This window comes from Sphaeramia orbicularis, chromosome 4 (assembly GCF_902148855.1).
Source record: "Sphaeramia orbicularis chromosome 4, fSphaOr1.1, whole genome shotgun sequence".
Taxonomy (NCBI): domain Eukaryota; kingdom Metazoa; phylum Chordata; class Actinopteri; order Kurtiformes; family Apogonidae; genus Sphaeramia; species Sphaeramia orbicularis.
Window position 1 is genome coordinate 9,889,502 of NC_043960.1, and position 26,630 is coordinate 9,916,131.

At 38.1% G+C, this 26,630-nt stretch overlaps 1 protein-coding gene across 20 annotated transcripts in view; it reads left to right on the plus strand.

Annotated features, from left to right (window-relative positions):
- Nucleotides 1-26,630, plus strand: part of dock7 (dedicator of cytokinesis 7) — a 52,006-nt gene extending 25,376 nt beyond the window's left edge. For 4 of the 20 annotated variants that reach the window (XM_030131662.1, XM_030131673.1, XM_030131665.1 and 1 more), the window contains 28 exons: nt 1,559-1,648; nt 3,382-3,477; nt 3,700-3,840; nt 4,053-4,166; nt 4,330-4,497; nt 4,705-4,844; nt 5,047-5,216; nt 6,448-6,626; nt 6,815-6,997; nt 7,767-7,926; nt 8,236-8,332; nt 8,848-8,865; nt 9,839-9,935; nt 10,063-10,197; nt 10,316-10,468; nt 10,912-11,070; nt 11,222-11,322; nt 11,432-11,624; nt 11,747-11,890; nt 12,309-12,440; nt 13,351-13,365; nt 16,040-16,165; nt 16,425-16,514; nt 18,165-18,401; nt 18,530-18,673; nt 18,782-18,888; nt 21,233-21,400; nt 25,829-26,630. In XM_030131662.1, coding sequence (XP_029987522.1) covers nt 1,559-1,648; nt 3,382-3,477; nt 3,700-3,840; nt 4,053-4,166; nt 4,330-4,497; nt 4,705-4,844; nt 5,047-5,216; nt 6,448-6,626; nt 6,815-6,997; nt 7,767-7,926; nt 8,236-8,332; nt 8,848-8,865; nt 9,839-9,935; nt 10,063-10,197; nt 10,316-10,468; nt 10,912-11,070; nt 11,222-11,322; nt 11,432-11,624; nt 11,747-11,890; nt 12,309-12,440; nt 13,351-13,365; nt 16,040-16,165; nt 16,425-16,514; nt 18,165-18,401; nt 18,530-18,673; nt 18,782-18,888; nt 21,233-21,400; nt 25,829-25,871 — 3,600 coding nt within the window. In that variant the 3' untranslated portion in view covers nt 25,872-26,630. Of the gene's footprint in view, nt 1-1,558; nt 1,649-3,381; nt 3,478-3,699; nt 3,841-4,052; nt 4,167-4,329; nt 4,498-4,704; nt 4,845-5,046; nt 5,217-6,447; nt 6,627-6,814; nt 6,998-7,766; nt 7,927-8,235; nt 8,333-8,847; nt 8,866-9,838; nt 9,936-10,062; nt 10,198-10,315; nt 10,469-10,911; nt 11,071-11,221; nt 11,323-11,431; nt 11,625-11,746; nt 11,891-12,308; nt 12,441-13,350; nt 13,366-16,030; nt 16,166-16,424; nt 16,515-18,164; nt 18,402-18,529; nt 18,674-18,781; nt 18,889-21,232; nt 21,401-21,507; nt 21,528-25,828 lie in introns of all 20 variants that reach the window. The other 16 variants (XM_030131667.1, XM_030131669.1, XM_030131675.1 and 13 more) reach the window with 10 other exon arrangements.

Below are 26,630 nucleotides of genomic sequence, written 5' to 3' on the forward strand. Positions count from 1 at the left end.
TATGATTTACATATCAACAGTGGACCTCTTAAAAATCTAAAAGCTAATAATCTGAATTTTAGGTCTTAAATATGATGTTGATAGGAAGTTACTCCCATGAAATTCCTTTAATTTCAGCGTTGTGTTTACATGCATTTTTGGGAAAAAATTATAGGCACATTCTCTAATTATTACATTACATTCAACTCTTCAAGTCTGGTCTGAAGTAACATTCTTAGTGGTCTTACACAGGTCTTGAAAATCTTAAATTTAACTTGCTGAAAACTGCAGAAATCCTCGCACAGAATGACAAAACCAAAAGACCAAAACTCCAAAATATAATGGTATTCTGTCGAACTTAAAGTCACAGCTCCCATGATCACATACATGGGAGTCACAGCCGCCTCCATGACCCCTGTATCTATCATGTTAGTTTTTAGGTGTCATCCCACTTGTTAGATCAAACACCTCTTTTTTTCTCAGTATCAGTGTGCTACAAATCATCTACATCTAAGCTGCTAATAATGAATTATTAGACTGCAATATGTTCAACATTGTTGGCCTCCCTCTGTCAAGTTTCTGCTAATTTGAGTTTAGACACATCACTGAAGCTAAAATTAAGACATAGTTTTCATCTATCCATGTATTGGATTTTTGAAGTGGTAGAGAAAAAGAGTAGTGTTATAGATCATCCTTCCTTAGAATAGATTTGTTTCCATTCTTTTTGTTTTTCCCCTTCACTGCCTCTGATATAATATGCACTGTCCCAAACTTAACCTCATCACTATGTGTCAGTATCCCTGCATGACTTTGTACTAACCCTGCATAGCATTCACTTTGTCACTGGAGAACAGTATATCTGTGAGTGTGAGTGAATCTGTACATGTTTTTTGTCTTCTTCACCCTTCAAGTCATGTAGGGTCATGTTTTGTCCTCTGTCATTTTGAGTTGTTACTGTCTCCAATTTACACATTAATTATGATAACACAAAAGTTAACAAGATACATTTTTATCTCATTAGAACTTAACAAAGATCAAATAAATGTACTTTTATTAACAATGTATGTACATAATTACAATTTGATCTGAACTCAAACATTATATTAGAACGTCCAAAGGGTTAGACCATCTGTATTTTAGGATGACTTTCGCTTGTGTTAAAGTATTTTATATAGCTGAAGGAATGCAGTCTGGCACATTGCGTTGCAGTGGCTTTAAAGTCAAGAGGAATGTCTTAATTTGACTTCATAGCCTCTCATTCTGCCAGTTTGCATCCCTTCTGCCATTCGTCAGCATTCAAACTAGCAAGTTTTTCACAGCACACTGTTGTGTTATAGATTCTGGGTACAATACATGTCAGAGTTGTGGCCCTGTCCTGTGTCAAACTGTTATGTCTTCATATTTGTGTGAGAATTAAATGTGTGCAAGAAATCACAAATGTTGTAGTGTGCATGTGTTTACGGGTGAGCGTGGCCTAGCAGACACATTTTTCCTGACGAAAAAAAAAAAGGTGCAACTCCACGCTCCTGTTGCTCCTCCACTAACCTTGTTGTCACCGTTCCATTCATCCCACCCATAGGCCATGGAGCGCTGTGGCAATCGCATGTCTTCGCACACTGAGAGCGCCAGTTTCTTGCAAACTTTAACAGGACGGTTGCCCACAAAAAAGGTAGAGCCACTTGCACTGGGGGAGGAGCCAACCCTGCCCACCTCGTATTCGCCTCCTCACCTGTCTTGTCTGTGGATGTGTGCTTCTGGACTGGTTGATGTTGTATTTGGTTGTTGTGGAGTCTTGTTGAATGCTGAATGTCTCACTGATCTGACTCTCGTTCTGAATGTATCGAGGACTTGTCAATGTCACATGAATGTTGGTTGAGGTCTGGCTAACACTGACCGTTTGGTACAGTGAGCTGCATCCACTCAGGCTGGGAAGTCTCTAAATCTATTGTATATTTTATCAGTCGCACACTTAGTTGTGTTTGGTTTTCACTTAAGGAAGCACAACCACCTTCTAGTAAACTGGGTGATGATCTGTTACAGGTTATCTGAATACAGGCATGATTTGAAGGTGCAGTGTGTAAGATTTAGGGGGATCTGTTTGCAGAAATGGAGTATAGTAATCATAATATTGTTTCATGAATGTATGATTAATTCATCCCCTTAAAATGAAGCCTTTGTATCTACAGACTGAGAGGAGCCAGCCGTGTTGCACTGCTATGATGGTCCAACTAAACACTGGCTCTAATGCTGGAGGCCTTTCACCTTTTTAGCAGGTGTTGTAGGTTCTTCTACACCTTTGGAAAGGGAGCATCGGTTGCAGTCCGCAACCTAACCACAAGATTCCACTAAATCTTACACAATGCACCTGTAAGGCATATTTTAACTAGCTCAGCTTCTATACATTGGTGAGTAAGACTGTTAAGTAAAACTAAGATCCTAATAAAGATAATTTAAAATTGAGTTAACTATTTACTCTGTAGTTTTATAATCTATCAACAAAATAAAAGATATGCTAGGCTTTGTACTAGAGGCAGTGTGTTAGCCAGACTTGAAAACAAACACTGCAAAAGGCTTTAAAATCTTGGGAAGACATGAAGGATACATTATATTTTAATGAAGTGACTTTACTAACCCCTGTGGTTTGCATGGTGTTTAGAGAGCATTTTGAGTTGTTGCTCTGAAGTAACTTGTTTTTGCACATGGTTGTAGATTGTATGATATTTAATTTTTGTCTGGGTAACCCTTACTAATACAGTGCTGATGTTTTGTTTTTCGGTTAAGTGTTTGTCCCTGATCAAGTTAATTTTCAGTGTTGGGGATGCAGAAACTCTACTGGACTGTATTTTATCATATAGAAAATGTTGATATTATTTAAGGTGTTAGTAGGGTTCCAAAAATTATACCTAAATTAAGTTAATGCCAATTGCTTAAAGTGACATGCCACTTGTCACCATAAAACCAACCAGTTAATTTGGGTTGCATATAAATTACTAATGAAGTACGAGGGCATTTTTATGAAATAAGGTTTTGCCAATAGATAAGAGACTACTCTAAATCACTACCCTGACAAAATAAAGCTAAGGGAACCACCTGATGGTGTTGGTCTTGTTATTATTTTACATGAGAGTGGTATTGATTTTTTCTCACCTTTTTCCATGAGTATTTCCAAGAATGTCAAAATATACGTGTACATCTACACTATATATTTGTGCAGGTGCATTTTGGAACTGTGTATTTATGTAAATTGTATTCACAGCATTGAGACCAAGTTATATTTAACTAAAGATAGACAAGCTGTTTCTTCTGTTGCCTCATACCTTTTTTTTGGGTTGTATTTCTTTCTGTTTCCCTGTCCCCTTCGGTTGCTCTCTGTTCATCTTTTGTCTTTCATGTTATACTTAGCTCTTTCATGAAGAGTTGGCCCTGCAATGGGTGGTGAGCAGTGGAAGCGTCAGGGAGGGCGCTCTACAACAGGCCTGGTTCTTCTTTGAACTGATGGTAGGAAACAAAATATGAATGCATTAAAACAACTTTGATGTGGATGGGAATATTTAATGCAGATTCATCCTGGGCTTAAACGGCCCCGAACAACATCTTTATCTTTTATGAATTCAGCCTTCTTTTATGGATACCATTTTTGTTTTAAACATTCCAGTGCTTCATTTTTCAGCAAATGCATGAAACAAATGTATGTTTTACTGGTACATACCTTTGCCACAGGTGAAGAGCATTATCCACCACCTGTACTTCACTGACCGGTTGGAGTCACCCAGGAAGCACCGTTTCCCGGAGCGCTTCATGGATGACATCACAGCCCTGGTTAGCACCATCGCTGGTGATGTTGTGTCTCGCTTTCAAAAGGTAACTAAGGATCGCAAGGTATTCCTTGTTTCAGACAGTTTCAGAGTATCATATGTGGATACACAGAATGATCTGTTTCAATTAAATCTTATATCATCTATAATGGAGAGTTTTCAGGATGCAAAAGAATGTCTCTATCATCTTCTTTCTTTTATTCCAGTGTCTTTGAGTTATAGTAATCTTCATAACACTAATTCTTTTCATTTAATCAGGACCTGGAGTTGGTGGAGAGACTTAACACAAGTCTGGCCTTCTTTCTGAATGACTTGCTGTCTGTCATGGACAGGGGCTTTGTCTTTACTCTCATCAGGGCATACTGGAAACAGGTAAGCATGTATGACATCAAAAGACATAGACTTAAATACAGTCTTTCAGTTCCTTCGAACAAGGTTTTACTTTTAGTTTAATTACACAACATCCATTTTTCATGTGGTTGTGGTAGGTTTTCTGTTCATATTCACAGCACTTTGCTCTGTCTACTGTTTCCAGGTGTCTACGAAGCTTTACACTCTTCAGAACCCAACCTTGGAATCTCTAAGGCTTGATTTCCTGCGAATTGTTTGCAGCCATGAACACTATGTCACCCTCAATCTGCCCTGCAGCCTGCTCACCCCTCCTGCTTCGCCTTCCCCCTCCGTGTCCTCTGCAACTTCACAGGTCAGGCAAAAAGGCCAGGAGAGGAAGTGAAGCAAACAATAATTCCTGTAATATACTCCTTTAATGACAAAATATGTTCATGTGGGGAATTAAGACAAAACAGGCAAAAGAAACACTAAAAATCATGTCACATGAGCGTGGTTTGTCGTTGAAGGTGAGTAAGTAAAGTAAATACTTTATTTTTTCTTTTTCCTTTTTCCCCCACAGAGCTCAGGCTTCTCTACTCATGTTCAAGACCAAAAAATAGCCAACATGTTTGAGCTGTCAGTCCCCTTCAGAGAGCAACACTTTTTGGCTGGACTTGTACTGTCTGAACTGTCTGTGATACTGGACCCAGATAATGAAGGGTTAGTGTACTTTGGCTGTACATTGGTGATGATATTATGAGGAAAGACTTTTAAATATGAGTTAGACACAGAGGTTGAGTGGAGGATTGAGAGAGATTATTGCATGTGTTTGGATTTTCATTCACCTTTTGTCTCTTTTTATACTTTAAATAAAACTTTTCCATTTGTGATTTTGCTGTTTCTGTCCCTTATTCTTTTATAGGATGTTTGGCCTACACAAGAAAGTGGTCAGTGTCGTTCATAACCTACTGTCCAGCCACGACTCAGACCCACGTTATGCTGATCCTGAGGTCAAAGCCCGGGTCGCCATGCTTTACCTTCCTCTGATTGGCATTGTCATGGAAACGCTGCCACAGCTCCATGACTTCACAGGTAAAAATGAAAACTGCACTAACTTTCAGTAACCAGTAAAGTGATGATGGTGAGTGTGATAAATATTAATGACTGTTTACATGATATTATCTTTAACAGTTAACAAAATATTTGATTTTATTAATTGTCATCACATGTGTCAGTTGTCATATCAGGTTTAATGTCTACAGGCAGCTTCTCTTCTTTTGGTCTGATACTGCACACTTAATTACAAAGTTTATCTGTCAAGCATTTACGGTGCTATGGTTACAAACACTCTCTTGCATATTGCTTCATTGATAATTACTGGGTACTGTAAGTTATAATTCAAAAAATGATAATGTGTTGGCTCACCAAATTATTATATTCTCACTGAATTTTTCCTCAGTCATTTTTTTGTGTTGCTACTACAAATCTAGCCCTGTCTTGATTGTGATTGATTGAGAGAGCAGAGTGCTCTAGTGTTTCAGAGAAGCACTTTTTAATTCAACTCATTTTTGAGCCAAGAGTACTGTGCGTTGTAAATGTTGAATTTCATTGGATTTGTATAGAAAAAGGCACAGCTGGCTGTTAATACAAGGCCTAAAATGCTTTTATTTCCATGTAGTATTTCCTTAATTTAAACAATTGTCAGTGTGGTGTACAGTATTGCAGCATTGAGTTTTTACTGTGCAGTGAAGTAGGTTGAGCTCCAGTCTGGCCTATAGCTCAATTATCAGAGATTAAAACTAAAGCAGCTGTACAATGACCTTCAATAACTTTTCATGTGAACCTGAAAGAGGTTATCAGTTGGCCAGTGGGGGTGGTTGTTGCCCTCTAACATTATGTGCCAGCTGATCTCTAACCTCCAATCATTTGTCTCATATTTCATTCTCCTGTACTTTAACCCCATAGCCTGCTTTCCACAGGTCACTTTCTAAACATATTCTTTGACACAGCAGTGTTTTACTTCTTCTTCAATTTAAATAACTAGTTTGTTTTATCTGAGTTACATTCAGACTTACAGGGTTTTAAAAATAAAAAAATACACTGCTTATTAATCCACAACATACAGAAGATACAGAAATTATAGTGAACATCACGTCATCATTTGTCACATGACTCCATGTATAGAGATGCTCCTTATCAGTATCTTTAACCCTTTCCTGCCATGACTGCTTCACATCCTCATTTCCCACATCCTAAATAATAAAATTGTTTGTTTCCAATTCCAGGTAATTAGTCTTTTTTTTTCATTTTTTTGTGTCTGTAGAGTCCCATAACCAGTGGGGGCGTCCAGGTGCACCCCAGGGGGCAGCGGTAGGCAGCAGTGGAGAAGAGGCTGAGGGTGAAGGTAATAGCATGATCAGCCAGACCGTCGCCATGGCAATAGCAGGCACATCCACCTCCTCTCCAATGTCCCGACCAAGCAGCTTCCTGCTCAACTCGCAGGTGTGTCTCTGTTTGTGAACTAAAGATGTAGGAGAATGAAGTAACTGTTTAAATTTGTCTTCATTTTAATTCTTTCTCCTCTACATTCCAGTAAGTTTTAATGTTGACAAATTGTTATGAAGTTGTATTGTGTAATTGTCCTGACCTGTGACTTTCTCATTGTGCAATATCTTAAACCAATTCTACAGGCGAGTCGTCAGCATGGTAGCTTTTCGGCAGAGTCAAGTCGTAGTCTTCTGATATGTTTGCTGTGGGTGCTGAAGAACGCTGATGAGCTGGTGTTACAGAAATGGTTCACAGACCTGTCAGTGTCTCAGCTCAACCGGCTTCTGGATCTCCTCTACCTCTGTGTTTCCTGCTTTGAGTACAAGGTATTGTCAGCAATGAATACAAACACTGTACACTGTGTTATATTATTCTTCATCCAGGATGGAGTGCAACAGATGGGATCTTTTGGATTCTATATTTCAATTTGGATAATATATACTGCAGTGTATACTTATTTGTAAAAATATACACCGCACATTCCAACCAACAGAGTTTAGAAGTAATAAAAAAGGATGTCCTTTTTCACACATTAGGTAATGATTAAATGGGGAAGTGGGACTAGGACCATATAAGCATAAGCTTCTGTCCTACTTTCTTTCAGAGAGATTTCCTTCCATATTGTTACTGTATATACTATGTTTGTTTTGGGTTTTTGTTGTTGTTGCATGTCTGAAATAAACAGTTAACAGTAACAATAAATGTTCTAAATAACTAACTTGACCCTCTAAGTAACCCATTTGTGCATGCCACTTCTGTCTGTGACTGAAATGAATTCACTTTTATGTTCACCTTTTTTAAAACATCTACATTTTCTGTGGATGATTGGTCTGATGGTGTCTCCTGCATTCACAACATACACTTTACTACACTTAAAATGTCTTATCTTCTAAATTTAATGCTGTAATCGGTGTTAATTTCTTTGTATTTCAAGCTTCTTCTGCTGTGCTACTCATTGATCTATCCCTTTCAATGCTATTAGCATGTTTGCTTTTATGCTACTAACCTGCTTTGCCTGCTGTGTGCCGTGCTGCAAATAACTCTTCCCGCTGTGTTCTTTGTCTATCCACTCATCCTCTGCCTCATGGATACAAGGCCCATGTTGTGTTCACAATGCAGGGGAAGAAGGCGTTTGAACGAATGAACAGCCTGACATTTAAGAAGTCTAAAGACATGAAGGCCAAGCTGGAGGAGGCCATACTGGGCAGCATCGGGGCCAGGCAGGAGATGGTTCGACGCAGCCGTGGTCAGCTAGGTGAGAGCACACGTTCAAGTTTAAAATAAAACATCCGCAAAATCTGTAACAGCACACACGTATGCAGGCAATGAACAAGAAATGGTGAGTCAAGAATGTGTTCATCTGACCTAGAAAAGCACACACTTTTCAGACTCTGTTTAGCACCATGTCCTGTCTTTCACTCTCCAAAAATATACATTCTCCTTTAAGCTTTGCTTGTACTGTAGATTCAGACATTTCATGATAAAGTTAGTCACGTTTTGCTGTGTACACATGTGTTCTTTCATCACTGTTATAAAAGTAAATAGTTATTTCTTCATCATTTAGAGCGGAGTCCATCTGGCAGCGCTTTTGGCAGTCAAGAGAACCTGCGCTGGAGGAAGGACATGACCCACTGGAGACAGAACAGTGAAAAGATGGACAAGTATGCTTGTTCTTGCACACATTACTTACATTTTTATTTTCTTATTATTTCTGACCAAAAAAATCACCAAATAATTATTTACTAAACCAGTGCTCTGTTGGGTTTGTCTGAAAGGCAAAGTTAATTTTGCGATAAAAGGTGTTCAGAGCAAAATTCTGAATATATTTGAGAATTCCTCTGTCCCTCCTTACATTTCCATCTCTATAATTTAATTAGCAATTTCATGCATTTACAAACTATGATATTAATATATGTGACTTGCAGTGATGTGGAGGTTTTTCACTGTTCATATGTTTTACTGGATTTACATAAGAACAGAATGTGATATGCATGCAGTCCTCAAAAAAAAAAAAAGATAGACTTGTATGTTAGGCCAGTGGAGCTGGGTTTTTTTTTTTTTTTGCTAGTGTTTTATTTGGTGGCATTTTCATATCTATTCTTTAGTAAATTCAGTTCCAGCCATTGTTTTCTGTTAATTTCCATTTGTTCTCTCATGTCACTGTGTGTTTATGTAGGAGTCACAGATCAGTCAGGTATTGTATGGACATTTGCTGTGTGCTCATTGAAATCCAAAGCCATGCTTTAGTTCCTCATTTAAGGTGTATTCACATGCATGTGGGGAGATGGAAAAAAAAATACATTTAGATTGTTTGTATTACATTTCTGGCTTGTGTAATCTGGTTATGAAGAATTCAGTGGTTTTATTTTTTGGGTAGGCCAAATTAATTTTATAACTGTTAATGCATTTTTTTTTACTTTCTATGTTTACACATGCACATGAATACACTAACAAACCCCCGCAGTCCTGGTTCCAACCCTCAACCTCTTTCCCTTCCCATCTGTCTCCCGGTCCCGGTAACAGTGTCTGTCCAAGGGTTGGTAGTTGTTGCAGTGGGTCTGTTTTGCTTTTTTTAACCAGTGTGCTTGTTTTTGGGATTGCAGCTCATGTGTGCCTCCCTGGTTGGTGCTGCAGCAGAAAACAAATCAAATCGGAGTCATTTCAGAATATAAGCATCACATATATAGTTATTACACTGATTAGAGTTATTTAATATTGTTACATCAGTTTGTACCAAGTAGATACATACCAGGTAGCCCTGGTGTGCCACCTGTAGACCACGAATGATTAGTGTAGCTGTTTTTTTTTTGTTTTTTTTAACCTAAACTGAAGAACCGTATCTTTAGACCCATTGAACCCAGTCCCTGTTTACCTTTTGAGGTGGAAGCCTATAGGTTTAGACTAACTATGTAGGTAAGTGTGTATTGTTGACATAGGTCACTGCACTTTACCTGAGTAAAGACAAAATAGCATCATTAAGTGAAATGAATGAAAAATGGCAGAGGTTGGCAGAGTTCTTAAATGTAACAGCCACATTGGTCATATTTATGAGAAATGACTTGATGAAGTGACTAACTAGAAGCTCATGGGATGTTGCAGGGTAGATTTTTATCACAATTAGAGAATTGGAATCATTTTGTGACAGAAGTGTTTTTTTCTTGATTCAGGACCAGAGCAGAGTTGGAACATGAAGCACTTATTGATGGAAACCTTGCGACAGAGGCCAACTTAATTATTCTTGATACTTTGGAAATCATTGTGCAGGTATTTTCACATACACAGACAGTGGTGTATTCACAGATAAGTAAATGACATGTGAACATGTTAGACATGTGAAGTTGGAACATTCATATTGGATTGTATTTGTTCTTTGTGTGCTGTTTTCTTCCAGACTGTATCAGTGACTGAGTCCAAGGAGAGCATTCTGGGTGGAGTCCTGAAGGTGCTGCTCCACAGCATGGCCTGCAACCAGAGCGCTCTCTACCTTCAGCACTGTTTCGCCACACAGAGAGCACTGGTGTCAAAGGTCAGTCTACAGGACTCTTCAGCTCTTCATGTTTAATCATGGTTTCAGACTTATTTTATACTTTGTGGAGCTTTATGTTGTATCAATTTGCATGTTCTTCTTCTCTCTGCATCTGCAGTTTCCCGAACTGCTGTTTGAGGAGGAGACTGAACAGTGTGCTGACCTTTGTCTGCGGCTGCTGAGGAGCTGCAGCAGCAGCATCAGTACCATCAGAGCACATGCCAGCGCCTCCCTCTACCTCCTCATGAGACAAAACTTTGAGATCGGCAACGTGAGTACAACTGCAAAATAAGAATTCACAAAACAAATGCTGTATTATCAGTTAACCTACACTTTAATAAAATTTTATCCTCTCAATCTTTTCAGTTTCCTTAAAATGACAATAAAAAGTGTATTGTTATTTAGCATGAATTCATGGGACATATTATTCAAAAAGATGATGCCACTGTAACTGCATTTATTATCATTTTAAATCACTTCAAGTCAAGAACAGACAGTTTTCCATATTACATTGAATTGAATTAGTTCCTTGTTCACTATGACACAAGGAAGATTTGTACAAGATTAAACAGTTCAAATTATACCCTGCTCCCTGTGCATTCATTGTGTCTTGTATTTTTTATACAAGGTAGAAAGGACATCTGTTTTGCTCAATCTTTTTTTACAGTCTGAATCTGTCACATAAAACCATTCATCCTTATGGTGCTTTTTCAGAACTTTGCAAGGGTGAAGATGCAGGTGACCATGTCTCTTTCTTCACTGGTGGGAACATCTCAGAATTTTAACGAAGAGTTTCTACGTCGCTCTTTAAAGACCATCCTCACCTACGCAGAGGAAGACCTGGAACTGAGAGAGACCACCTTCCCAGACCAGGTACTCTTTATAAACTTTTGTCCAATTTGACATTTATTACAGAACGTTCTGTTTATTCACAGGATGTACAGATTTGCAATGGAATTCATATGTTGTTGTGTCAGGCCTTTCTATGTTCCTCTTTAGCTTAAACTCTGTTCTTGTTTCTTAGGTCCAGGACCTTGTGTTTAACTTGCACATGATACTTTCTGACACAGTGAAGATGAAAGAGCATCAGGAAGATCCTGAAATGCTCATAGATCTCATGTACAGGTAGAGAGCATTAAAAAATCACTAATACTCTGAAATGTATGTCTGAGAATTGAACATAAGTGTTTGTGTGCTTTCATGTGAGTAACTTCTATACACCGTTGTTGTGCAGGATTGCTAAGGGTTACCAGACGTCTCCTGACCTGCGGTTGACGTGGCTCCAGAACATGGCTGGAAAGCACTCTGAGAGAAACAACCATGCAGAGGCAGCCCAGTGTTTAGTACACAGCGCTGCTCTGGTGGCAGAATACCTCAGTATGCTGGAGGACCGCAAGTACCTGCCTGTGGGCTGTGTCACCTTCCAGGTAAGACCACCTCTGAATTGATGCCAACTTTTGCTTCCTACATCAGCACTTTGCACATGAAAGGTCTACTATATCTAGTTTTTATATCATGTTCTTGTTTTTTTTGTGCATGGGTACACCAGAACATATCTTCCAATGTGCTGGAAGAATCTGCAGTGTCTGACGATGTGGTGTCACCAGATGAAGAAGGCATTTGCTCAGGGAAATACTTCACTGAGATTGGCCTTGTGGGACTCCTGGAGCAGGCTGCAGCCTCTTTCTCCATGGTAAGAGGGAACGACCAGTTAAACAGATACTGACAAGAATGAGAGTTTTTTTTAAGGGTTTCCACTACTTTTTTCTTGCCTACATTTTTCTGGTCTGAATTTATTTTACTAGACAAATAAATGTAGAAAATTAACGAATAATTACCTCAGATTAGTTTGACTATTTAATCAACAGTAACAAAAATGTCAGCTTTCAGAAAAGCGACTTAATTTCTGGATATTTTTACCACCAAGTTTTTAATTGACCATGTTATTAATTTTACTAAACAGACACGAGTCAATGCCAGCTAATTCGTCATTAAATTATGCCATATTTTCTCATCAGAAACACTGTAACTCTGTAAATATAGGCTGAGGTCTTAGCATTTTTGTTGAACTGAAATAACCATAATAACATTTGTCTCTGTCTCCTTTTCAGGCTGGCATGTATGAAGCTGTGAATGAAGTTTATAAGGTACTGATCCCCATCCATGAAGCTAACAGGGATGCAAAGAAGCTAGCCACTATTCATGGTAAACTACAGGAGGCGTTTGGCAAAATTGTTCATCAGGTAAACACACACCTGTAGATATCTGCCTTCAGACTTCAGTGGCTTAAGAGGGATTTATACTAGAACCAAAAATTTAGTTTTGTTTTCATTGTCAGTCTTCTGCTATAAAAGAGTTTGATTTCAGCAGATTAGATAAAATACGGTATAGTTCCTTTATTCTTTAAATCCAGTTGAGGGTCTGTGGTTATTGTTTAAAAAAGTCACATATAGTAAATGCAAATATCACAATGAAAACACTGAAACTTCACTGACACCTGAATGTTTTTGTTTTTGTCACACAAACCTATTTATTCACTGTATGTGCAGGTGTAGAAATGTTAATTTTCTTTCTGCAAGATTTATATTTGGAAATTGTGACAAAGCCAAGGTTGGCAACACACTTTCTCGAAGGTGCAGAATATTGTTGTCAACAGTAACAACACAAACCTAAAATACCCTGAGACTGTGCTGCTGTGGCCAAACACACCAGCACTCACAGACACAGCTTTGCATGACTTTATTTTTTAGCATTGTAATTATGGTGTATTTATTTATTTGATAGATACCTGGCATGCTTTATTATATTTGTGAAGTATGAAACTGAAGATGCATGAAGTTGGGGAAATGAATGCAGTTATTTCTTTTCCCGAAGGCCAGCTGTGTGACTCAAAACAATGCTGTGAAGTCTGTTTGGGGTTACAGTCGACTGGTGTGACGAAGAACAACTCTCACAAAGCCAACGTTTTTTTCCATATTAAGTTTATGAAGAGAAGATTTCATATTTGCTTGAGAAATATGCCTTTTGCCTGCAGTGCTGTCTGGCTTTACATTTGGAGAGTCTGTTCTCCCGGCTGTAACATTACTTTATGTGTGAGCGTGTGGGGGTGTATGTGTTGTCGTTCACATGTCCTGTATTCTCTTTGTCACACAGAGTACTGGCTGGGAGGTAGGTGGTTAAACGGTTCCTGCTTGGCCCTGCTCGTGTTATTTATCTTTTGTACTTTTATTTTTGAATTTTCTCATCTTTTTGTTTGCTAGCCGTGGGCGTTCTTTTGCTCTCTTTGCTTTGTTATATACATCCAATCCATTAACATCTGCAGACAATGTCAACTGTCTGCCCCCACTGGGGACACTCGCTGTATAATCAGCAATGCCCTCACTGTTTTCCTCTGTCCTCCCTCCTCTCACTGTGCCAGAGGAGCTTGTTTTATGTAACTCAACAGTGTTGGCAGGCTGTGCATGGGAGCCACAGTGTGTGACACTAATGACAAACATCTCAGTGAATGCATCACCTGCACAATCTGCACTCAACCCCGTTCCTCATCTTCTGTCTGTCTGCCGGCGTGTCAGTCAGAACACTCATCGACTGCCGCTGTTCGTCTCATCTCATCTCCAACCCCAGGGCTCGATTTCAGTGCACTGTTTTTATTAGGAGTATCTTTAGCCTCTTCCATGGGTCATTCCACACTCGCACAATAAAAGAACTTTTTGATCACACAAGGTTCAATCCTACATTGGGTCGAAGCTGGAACCAAATTCCCGACAGTCCTTTTTCAAAAGGGTTCACAGTAATCTCAGGATTACTTTATTTATCCCCTTTGATTTTAATAAGTTGTTATTGCTGCCCTTCTTTCCATAGTTTAAACTAAATCGACCCCTGATTTATTTTTTCATTCATTCTTTTTTTTAACAGTATTAACCGCTGAGTTCTCATAGTGTGTTGCATGTAATGAACAGAGCACTTGTTTTTCGTTAACTGCACTCAGAGTGCATGGTGTGTATCTGAGGGGTTTGGATCCTTTTTTTTCTCCTCATTTTGTCTTTCTGACTTTTTCTCATACTTGTCTGCCTTTGCATGGTCTGGATCCTCCACAATGAGTTTCTGTTCAGTAAAGATGTTTTTGTTGTTGGTGATGATTCGTTCTTTTTGTGTTAGTTTGTTTTTGAACTTCTTTGGAGGAACCCAATCCTGATTATTAAAATTTGTTCTGTTTTCTCCTTTTTGATTACCCTGGTTGCTGACCCCTCCTTCCCACTTAACTTAATTGTGTCTTGTGGTAAGTTTCTTAGTTCTCGGGGCTTCTTAAATTTGTGCTTGAATTTTTTTTTTTTTTTTTCCAGATCAAATGATGACATAGAACAAAATGATTCATTTCGTTTTAGATGTGTCCCTAATTTCACTTACTAAGGATTACTTTGGTGTCTTCCACTGAAAAATCCACCAATAACACATGCAGATAACACACCTGTCAGAGTCGCTGAACTTCCTTGTTTCTACATAGAGGAACAGAAGTGTGTTTTTTCCATCACAGAAAGTTGATATATTTTGAGATACATTGATTAAGTTGTGTTTAGGCAGTGGTTTGAAGTGTTTGGGGTTGATGTGCCTTTTCGTTGACTGACTAATTGAAAACTGGACATTTTATTCTTCTTTGTCGTCATAGCCTCTTGTGGCTAATTTGCCATCTGAGTTTGGTCATAGCATTCCTCTGAAATGTTCATATTTGAACAAAAAGGTTTTTTCTTAGTTATAATAACATGTTTGTATGTATGATGCTACATGTTATTCCTGTATTTTCCAACACAAGTGTTATTAACATGTAAATATTTGGATGATCATCAGGTTTATACAGTTGCAGTTTTTGTCTCCTCCATTCCACTGGGTTTGGTGGTGTTTGCCTGGGCTTATTTCATCACTTTACACAGTATCAGTAACAGTGGGTTTCCTTTCTACCTAAAATACATCCCTGATCTATTTTTGATGGAAGCTGTGCCACAAAGCGCAGAGCTGTTTTAAAGCAGAAAGAAAGTGATTGGTGTAAAGTTTCTGGCCCATTCTCAAAATAGAATATTCTGTCCAAACTCCTAATTTTGCAAAGCTACAACACAACCACATCACTATTGATAATGAACATGTGTACAGTTAGACTTTCTGACTGGTACTGCACAAAAAAATCAAGACCCCTGTAAATTTACTCCACCGTGGTAGAATCACAGACAAAGCGCTCTGCCTCTGAAAGTCTTCTGGTAGAGAACATAGTACCGCACAAAGGAACAAAACTGTGTCAGCGCTGTAACACAACCAACTGTGGAATGTAGGAGTCAGACTGACTTAATAGAAATCACATTTACATGCGCCTTTACATATACTCGTAAAACAGTGAGCGGAAGAAGACTCATGTACAGTGTCAGCTATGTGATGTTTGTGTTGTATAGATGATGAAACTCACTGTAGCAATTTCCCTGTCTTCTCTCTGAGTGAACTGCATGTTTTGTAGCCTCATTCTCTGACAGTACAATCAGAGGCATTCGTAGACATGGAGCCACAGCGATATTTTTGTTGGATTTCCCTTCAGTGAAAAAACGACACACTATTTTGTTTGTAAATGTTATTGTGCTTCACATTGAAACACAGTATAAACAAACAATGATCAGCAAAAATGACTACCTTGGGATACTGTTGTAATAGTTTTAGTTGTTATATAATTTGACCTCTGACCTCAATTTTCATCATTTATACTGTTGTGATGATAAAATACTGGCTGGACTATCAAAATGTGAATTTAATTTGATCCTATTCAGAGCTAACATTTATTTTTCTCTGTTGGCAGGACGGAAAGAGGATGTTTGGTACTTACTTCAGAGTTGGATTTTATGGTTCGAAGTTTGGCGACCTAGACGAGCAGGAGTTTGTCTACAAAGAGCCAGCTATCACAAAGCTGGCAGAAATCTCTCACAGGCTTGAGGTAAACAGAGAAGTATATCAACAAATGATGTGTTTGGTAAATAGCATCCAGTTATTAAATGAAATGTGTATTTAATTTATGAGGTTTTAAAGATTTAAACTATTTGAGCTCATGATTCCAATGCATTTCCCTGCTAACTTCTACCAGCATTAGGTTTACCTCTTCATTACATAACCTTCAGATCCCCCACATGCCTTATTTTAAGTGTGTGTGTTGGCAGTCATCTGATGAGACATGGTGTTTCTCTGTTTGCTCTCAGGGTTTCTATGGGGAGCGATTTGGGGAGGACCAGGTAGAAGTCATCAAGGACTCCAATCCAGTGGACAAGTGCAAACTGGACCCAAATAAGGTTAGTGATGCCGAGTTTGTGCCTGTGTGTCCAGTCGCAGAGTCCATTTTAACTCTTTAAGTGCCAGACAGTTAAGGGGCTAATAAGCCTTAAAAGTGCCACAGAATTTGGCCGTTTTTCAGTATTTTGCGTCGTTTTTATAATATTTGAAGAATCCTGCAGGAAACCGCTCGGTAACATCCGACCGATTGCTGATTAGATCCAAAACGCACCGGACGCAGCTGATTCATTATTGATCGTAATTTGCATAATTTATAACAATAATAATAATAATAATAATAATAATCTTTATTTACATAGCACTTTTCATACATTAAAAACTGTAGCACAAAGTGCTTTACATATCAGTTTAAAAATCAGTACCGCCCCCCACCCACACCCACCCACACCCACCCACTCACCCGCACACACACACATATACATGCAAACCCACAAGCTCACACATACTTAAGAAGACTGACTGAGCACGGGTAGACCAGAACAAAAATGTACAAGTAAAAGTAGAACATCAGTTTAGGAGGCGCTGTCTCAGGGAGCCATCCGCACCAGGATGCAGCCTCCGACCCCGGCGACCAGGCACCAGCAACACAGCCCCGCATCCCAACTAGTGGGAGAGGGCCAACTGGGACCCCCACCCACCAGAAAGGAGCGGACCCCAGTGAGAGAAGGCGCCACAGCCCCCGGAGTCCACAGCCGCCCCCCGGCATGGAGGGCTCCCTCTGATGAAACACCGGAGAATAAGAAACATTAAAAAGATATAAAAATATTATTCGGTCGCGTGACCTCAAATTCCCGTCTGCTTGGTCTCAAAAGGGGGACACAGAAAGAACGTCATCGAAATGTGAGAAAGAAATGGGGGTGGATGGTTTGTTTGTACACAAATATGGCGTGTTCTCCAAAGCCGATCTGATCGGCCCGTGGCACTTTACAGGTTGTTTTCGTAAAGCCAATTTAATCGGCCCATGGCACTGAAAGTGTTAAAGGTGTCATATTTTGCTAAACCCACTTTTATTAGTCTTTGGTTCATTTATCTGTGTATTTGGACCCTAATGGTTCATAAAGTTTGAATTTGAACCCTCCAGGTGCAGCAAAGCTATCTTAATATTAATTTTGGCCAAAAATCAAGTGAAGTTCTACAACCTGTTTTAATTCCTTCTTAATGTGTTACATCTATAACTAGTAACATCACAACATTTGCACATACAAGGTCAAGACTTCCGACGAACATTTCTCAGAGTACGCCATAATTCTTTATCAGCAGCAGCGGTTGTAATCCATACTGAAAATATGTCCAAACTTCGAGCCGTTTACCTAAAATGTTCAGTTGTTGGTTGTATTAACGAACACAAGTGGCCGAACAGGACAGAGCAGCACTGTCAACAACCTGGAGGGGGTGGGGTGTGAAGTAGCTCATTTGCATTTAAAGGGCCAGCGCTCAAAACAACCTATCTGGTGTCATTACTTAGAAATAGGGTTGAAGATGGACCTGTGGAGTTGAATTAATGAGGAATTCAGACCCAAGCATAGCATTCACAGTTTATGTAGACCACAGGGAAATGTCTTAAAATGCATCATTCCATTTGAAAAAAGCAAAATTTCACTCCTTTAACTGAAGAAACACCATCTGAAAATGCTCTCCCGTCTCTGCAGGCGTTCATCCAGATCACGTATGTGGAGCCGTACTTCGACACGTATGAAATGAAGGACCGCATCACTTACTTTGACAAGAACTACAACTTGCGCCGTTTTGTCTACTGCACCCCTTTCACCTTGGACGGGCGAGCCCACGGGGATCTGCACGAACAGTTCAAGCGCAAGACCATCCTGACCACGTCACACGCCTTTCCTTATATCAAGACTCGCATCAACATCATCCACAAAGAGGAGGTGGGGAATCAGTGTAAAATGTTATAGAATCCAAACAGTGAATGACAACTGAGCAATGACTTTGTGGAGATTCAGTGTCCATATATGGAAGGATTCACCAAGAACTGTTTCCTGATCTTTATTTTCAGATTATATCCACGCCCATCGAAGTGGCCATAGAGGACATGCAAAAGAAGACACAGGAGTTGGCCTTCGCTACCCACCAGGACCCTGCTGACGCCAAGATGCTACAGATGGTCCTACAGGGATCAGTGGGCACGACCGTCAATCAGGTAAAGCTGCATCTGCTCTTTGTTCTTTGTGAAACAGGAACAGGAATAAGATCATTTCTGGAAAAGTGTTGTAATGAATAAGCTGATTAAATAACCTGTTCTCCTCAGGGTCCTTTGGAAGTGGCTCAGGTGTTCCTGTCAGAGATCCCAAGTGACCCCAAACTGTACCGACACCATAATAAGCTACGGCTCTGCTTCAAAGACTTCACAAAGAGGTACAGAGTCCACATAAAGGCTTCAGCACCCACGACAGGGTTTCTGTTTGTCATTAAAAAGTCTCCAATCTAATCCTTATAAGGACTTCAGCTTAAATGTCTTAAAATGCCGTCACTCTTTTTTTAACTTTTGCATATGTCGTAAAAATTGATTGTATTTAATGCTTAGTTGAAAAATAAATGTGCAAATGTGTCAGAGAGCACTCGAATTACACATAAGAGCATTAGAGGCACATTTGAAGTCGATGCAGAAACCCTACGCGAAAACAACAAATAAATGTCAAACAGCAAGACTGTGTATGAGCTGCTGTATCTGTATCAGGTGTCAAACATATGGCTCGCGGGCCAAATCCAACTCGCACGATGAATTTGCAAAGTGAAGAAAGTACACAGAAAACATTTAAATGTCAAGGGTGTGGAATTAGTTTTAGTTCAGGGGCAACATACAGACCCATGGGAAATAAAATAAATAAAAATGAATAAATAAAGAAATAAAATAACCAATTATTAACAATGACAACTCCAAATTATCATTTTGTCTTAATGTGAAAAAAGGTTAAATTATGAAAATATTGAAATTTACAAACTATCCTTTGACAGTAAAATGTGAATAACCTGAACAAATATAAACAGCCTGAAATTACATTTGTTTTAAGTGCAATTTTAACAATATAATGCCTGTTACTAAATGTTTTGTGCATTTGTAGATCGAATGTGATCTGTAAGTTGTGTGAATAATAAACTGAGACATAATTGTTGACATTGTAATAATTTTTCTTAAGAAATGTCAGGTTGTGCATGGTTGTTCAGGTTGTTCTTATTTTCATAATGCCATTTTATTTTTTCACAGTGAAACAAAGAAAACATTTTGGATTATTATTTAAAGGTAGACCGATATATCAGGTGGCGGATATAGCGGGCCAATATATTGATTTTTTTCCAATATTGGCCATCTGCCTTAATTTTGTTTTGAAAGCCAATATTTGATCAGTAGTAAAAATGTTATAAGATATTTGATCAGGCACCTGTGTGGGCAGCACTTGAAGTTCAATAAGTGTTAAAAGAGTACTATGTGTACGTATACTGATAATTTCATTTAGATTGCTGTGTAAAAGGAGGATTCTGTTGGGTTTCTGTAAATTGGCTTAGAGCAGTGTTTCTCAAACTGTGGGACAGACCTTGGAGGGGGGGGGGGGGGGGGGCGAAGGCTTTCAAGGGGGGACATGGGATCATTCCTAGGTGTTTTGTTTTTTTTCAGGTTAGAACATGTATCAGGTGGAATTAATGTTTTAGCACTGGAGCACCCTGGACTCATTTTAGGGACGTACAACAAACAAATCTACTGCCATAGTGATCTGTCACTAGACCAAGAGTTTAGGTTTGGACAATGGACAAGGATTGGACTGGAAAAGAAAAATGTGCAATGTTTCTGGTTTTGCAGTTTGTACAGATTGCATTTTAATGTTCTGAGATGTGCAACGGAAACAGGCTCATTGCAGCCACTGATATTGTTGAAATGTTCATCTTTGTTACCAAAATTTGTTTGTTGTTCTACAAAAAAATGTACCTTATTGTCATAGTTGTAAGATAATTACACATTTCCTATTTCTAATTGGAAAAATAATGTCTCGGAGCAGTTTTGTTGAGGTCATTTATATTGTTCAATCAAAAATTGAAGTTATTTTTAATTTGCACAACAAATTATTCAAGGAAAAGCAAAAAGTATTCTAACGATATTGATGTTTCTTTCAATAAAAGTTATAATAGCACCACAGGTACAATTGTTGTTGGGGTTGAGGGGGGCTTGGAGATTTTTCGTGCTCCAAAAGGGGGCCCGACAGAAAAAGATTGAGAACCACTGGCTTAGAGTCTGGTTTTGACCAACTCTATATGTAAAGTGTCATGAGATAACTTTTGTTATGATGTGGCGCTATGTAAATAAAATTTGATTGATTAATTGATTTGATTGGTTTTCCACTGTAAGTCGCTTTGGAAAAAAGCATCTGTCAAATGCATAAATGTTAATGTTAAATGTTAAAATCTTAATTATCTGAGTGTTTCAATTGTATTTTACAGTCAATGTGCTTTTTAAAACAAAAATATCGGCCTTAAATATCAGCCTCAAAAATTGGCCATCAGTTGACCAAATTTTAAAAAATCGGCATCACCCTTAGAGAAACCCATATCGGTGGACCTCTAATTATACTGTTATTTTACTGCTCCAACCCACTTGGAATCACACTGGGTTGTATGTGGCATCTGAACCAAAATGAGTCGGACTCCTCTGATCTGTCCAGCAGTATAAATAGATCTAGTATTTAATGTCGACTCAATCCCTCTGAAGGTGTGAAGACGCCCTGCGTAAGAACAAGAGCCTGATTGGTCCGGACCAGAAGGAGTACCAGAGGGAGCTGGAGAGGAACTACCACCGACTGAAGGAGGCGCTGCAGCCCCTCATCAACAGAAAGATCCCACAGCTTTATAAACCTGTCCTGCAGGTCAACTCACACAGGTAGGACCGCCCCCGAACACCGCCTCTGCTCTGGAGTGAAAGGAGAACGTGTTTTAGATGAGACATTAAACCAGCCCTTTGTTTTTGCTTCTGTAAAAATCACGCAGCAAACGGACAGCTTGACAAGGTAGTTTTCTGTTTCTGTTCGGTTTCTTTTCTTTGTTTTGAGTGTGTGCTTGAATCATTTATCTATCATTTCTGCAACATCCAGGTAGTGTTGCAGAAAAGTGAAATGAATCAGCAAATGCCACTGATCAAATTCACAAAATACAGTCAGTTTTTGTCAGTTAAGTGAATCTGTGTATGTACAACTTAAAGGTCCAGTGTGTAAGATTTAGGGGATTAATTAGCAGAAATAATCAATATCTTTAATTACACTGGGTTACAAAACAATGTTTTTTGCAAGTTGTCTAGGTTTTTTCAACTGAATTAGGACCATTTTGCACCGCTAAATCCAAAAACGACATCTGTTTTTCTCAATCAGGTCAGGTTTTTTTGCTAATTTGATTTTGAAAAATTTGATCTTCTCACAAAATTGATTACATTTTTGTGACTTTATCAGTTGATTTTTTTATAAAGTTCTCACCCAAAATAGGTTTTCAGAGAAAAAAAAATCATTTGATCACTTGATTCCTGTTAGGTACAATGGTGTATTCACCGCAGATGTAGCAGAATACTTCAGGCTTATTTTTGCAAGATCTTCTAGTCGAAGCCATTTCGTTCACCTGTAATATTAAAACAACCATTAATCATAAATTGGCAAAAGTAAAATCTTAAGAACTCGTTTATTGCAAGAAATATGAAAGAATTTTGTATCATATGATGTGAAAATGCCCATAAATGTAAGCAGAAATGTTAAAAAGCCAATATGTAGCATAGATCAGAAAGTTGACCTGATTGAGCAAAATTAATGTGATTTTTGGATTCAGCACACCAAAATTATCCTAAATCAGCTCAAAAAACTTAATAAATTTGTTGTTGACCAGTGTTATGTATAGCTCTGCAGTAGATCAGAGCGGACAAACCCACCTCTGGTTCTAGAAGGCGTGGTTTTGTTCCTTTTGTGCTTGGAAAGAAAGTTACTCAGTTGGTTGCAATCTGCCGACTCACCACTAGATGGCCCTAAATTCTACACACTGGCCCTTTAAAAATAGAAAATAAGTGCATGTCAATAATAAGCTCATTTTTCACCTTTTTGGTCACATTTTGGTAGAGAAAATATTACTTTCATGCACATTTTAGTGGCTTTTTTTCGCACTATTTGTAGCCTTTCAGGACTGTTTTCCTCTATAGAGCTGCAAATACCATGTGACCCGTGTCATTCACTTCACCACGTTGGCTGTAAAGTGATGTCAGAGCACACTGCACATTTCCCAGTGATCCTCAGGGACAGATTCACACTTTGAGAAAAATCAATGCTTGGCTCTGATGCAAACACTGGGGCAGCACGTCAGGCATGAAGTAGAGCATGTGTCCACTGTGTTCCCTCTGTAACGGCAGCAGGTGAAGACGAGCTGCGAGCGGAGGTGTATGAGCTCCACCTGTTCAGTCTGTACCGTTTACTGGTGTACAACTGGTTTTTATTCTTCCGCACCAGTTTGTTTTTTACTCACAAAATTAAATGTGAATTCGAAGCTCATGCAAGGGCTGAAAATCCACATACTCTAACAAATCAGATCAGTGTTTTAATCACCTCTGGTCAAAATGTGTTGAAGGTCTAGTTCATTCAGCTTCAGTGTTACTAAAATCACCCCCAAAATGAACTGACTTTTCTCAAATCTATTTTTTTTAAGCTTTGTTTTCATAGTTTTTATCTCCAGATTTTCTATTTTTGTCCACAAATCTGGTCATAATAGGAGTGTGTATTGGCAAGACAATACTAAGATCGCGATACGATATATCACGATACAGTTAAAAAGGCAATTTTTTGGTTGTTTCTTTTTTTTTTTTTTTAAATGATTATTTCCTTGAAGAATTGAATTACACCAGATATATACAAAAATACTAAACACATTTTTATTTGATCACAACAGGATCTAATGATGATGATTTATGATGATGTTTTACAGACATTACAGATGAAGATCCTGCTCAAATGTTCATATTCTATTTGTTCAGAACTAACATCAGAACAATTTTTTTGTGCAATCTCAACAGAGGAACTACCATTATTGAATAGGAGTGTTAAATAATAATAACAAAGAAAAACAAAAAACAAAAATGAACCTCCACAATATCTGCATTTGAATAAATACCTAAAAATATCGATACAGTACTTTTTAATATCGATACAGTATTGTGAAATGAAATATCGCGATATATTGCAGAACCGATATTTTCTAACACACCTAAGTCACAATAGTGGTTTATTGGATGAACTGTAACCTTTTTTGCCTCTTCAACAAATTTAGAGAGGATACTGGACCGCAACCGTGAACAACCAGGGAAAACACTGAACCCCTTTACAAACCAACTCAAACTCTGACTATTTTCTGATTTCTGAAATTATCAGATTATTCGAGTGATTATGTAAACGGCATAATCTGATTTAATACGCTTTATCGGATAACAGCAGTAATCTGATTATGAGAAATCGGATTAACAGATCTGGATTTCTTCCTAATACTCCAAAATCTTCATGTATGTAAAGCTATTATTGGGATTTATTACCCCGCCCCCCGAAGATGTGGCAAGGGCTATTGTTTTTGGTCTTTCTTTCTTTCTTTCTTTCTTTACTTACTTACTTACTTACTTACACTGTAGCAGCAAAACTATTGGTTGATTTCATACCAAATTGGGTTTATAGATTACCAGTGACCCAGAATAGATCTGATTACATTTTGAGAAAAATAGGTCAAAGTTAAATTTTTTTTAAATTAATTTTTTCAATCTTTTTTTTTTTTTTTTTTTACCCAATTTACTTATAATTTGTGAAATTTCAAATGTCTGTAGCAGCAACACTATTGGCTGAATTCCTACCCAGTTGGGTTTATAGATTGCCAGTGACGCAGAATAGACGTGGTTACATTTTGAGAAATGTAGGTCAAAGTTAAAATTTTTTATGATTTTTTTTTTAAATCTTTTTTCTTCTCCTATGTACTTATAATGGGCGAAATTTCAAATGTCTGTAAAACATCAATTTTGTTTCAATGCACTTCAAACCTGACACATATGTAGAGGCAGTTGATATGCTCACATCAGCTGGATCGATGCCAAAATAAGATACAGTATGTGCGAGGGGCGGGCTTTGTTGTGCCTGGCACCACTTGTTTTGTTTGTTGTTTTTTACATGTGCGCATGTGTAAAAACAAATAAAATGGTAGAAAATGGAACAAACATGATCAGAAGACAATACTAGGAAATTTGATTCTACCATTACTATGTACGTATGAACTCAGTGCATGTAAATTTCCAGGGGCCCAGTGGATATAGGTTAGAAGTTGTGAAAATTTCATATAAGCTTCGGAGTAAAAAAAAAAAAAAGACATAGAAGCCGAGGACTGGGATTTCCAAAGTTAAGTTTGACTTTCGGTTTCGCATCAGTTATGGCACTTCTGGAACACACCCCCTATCTGGATAAGTGAGTGATGATGATGATGAAGGCAGGAGAAAGGAAGAACCACAGCAGTAGGTCCAGAGATGATCCTGGGAAAATCTGAGAGGCAATAAAGCACAGAGACTCCAGGGAAGAAGACAGTTCCAAATAAATAAAAGGCATCACTTAGTGATATGTGAAGTATTTAGGACGGTTTAAAACCCAGTCTTTTTCCTGGTTTTTATTTTTCTCCTAAATTTTTTCCTGTTTTTTTTTCACCACTAAATTCTTCTACTGGTTTTTGTTTTTCCCACAAAATTTTTTTCCTGGGTTTTTTCCCCCCAATAATTTTTTTTCCTGTTTTTTTTCCCCACTAAATTCTTTTCCTAGTTTTTGTTTTTCCCGCTAAATTTTTTTTCCTGTGTTTTTTTCCCACTAAATTATTTTCCTGGTTTTTGTTTCTTCCACTAATTTTTTTTCCTGGGTTTTTTTCCCCAATATTTTTTTTCCAATTTTTTTTCCCCCACTAAATTCTTTTCCTGGTTTTTGTTTTTCCCACTAATTTTTTTTCCTGGGTTTTTTTCCCCAATATTTTTTTCCCCCCACTAAATTCTTTTCCTGGTTTTTGTTTTTTCCACTAAATTTTTTTCCTGTTTTTTTTTTTTACCCAATAAATTTTTTCCTGTTTTTTTTCCCGCACTAATTTTTTTTCCTGTTCCCTGAAACCTACAAGTAACTGTTTTATTAATCCAATCAAACATCCAAGAAACCTTTACAAAAAACACAAATCTGTTTTTCAGCCTGAACTGTGTCTACAACCACTGTTCATTCTCTAAATCTCATTTCAGTTTAAGATCTTAATTCTATCTTTTTTTTTTTCTCCCTTTTTCCAGAGATTCCTTCAGCAGGATGAGTCTCCGCAAACTTGACATCTGAAGATGAAGATAACACACGCATACACACAAGAGAAAATTGCAATATTAATTTATTGGAGTGTAAATAGGAGTGTCTCTTCAAAGTCGGTCAGTGTTTCTGAAAGCCCGTTCAAAGAAAGGCTAGAGCGTCGCAGCTTGGTACGTCATTCCAGTGTCTTAATTTGTTTACAGACGAACTGTTACACAATCAGAGGGACGAACGAACAAGTGGATCTTAAAGATTAAAAGGATACCTTGTCATTTAGAATTTCTCTGTTTGTTACAGAAGACGACATTTCTTTTCCCCTGCTGTATTTCCTAAACTCTATCTTCACGTTCCTTAAACTAAAGCTGCTGCCTATAAGATACGAGCGCCGGAGCATCCCTTTATTGGTTCATCAAAGTGCCAAATACCGTCTTTTCCCGCCAAATTTTTCACAGAAGAGGTCTGATTTTAAAGGTCAAGGTGTCTTTTTAATCGAACAACTGTACGATGTGTCAAAAAAAAACAAACAAACCTGTATTCTATTTAATGTGTGCACTTTTTTTATTACGGTGTAGCAATGCATTTTACAACTTGAAAGTTTATGTAACTCAAAACGGGAGGAGGCAAAAGTGAAAACATGCAAAAAATTGTACCATTATTTATCATGATGCTTTATCATTTTTAGTTTAAGCGATAATGTTTTAAAGTTAGGTACTTTAAACATCCTTGTATAATTTTATGTAGTTTTGTTTTGTTTATTTTAAATATTTTACTAAATAAATATTTTAATGTTCA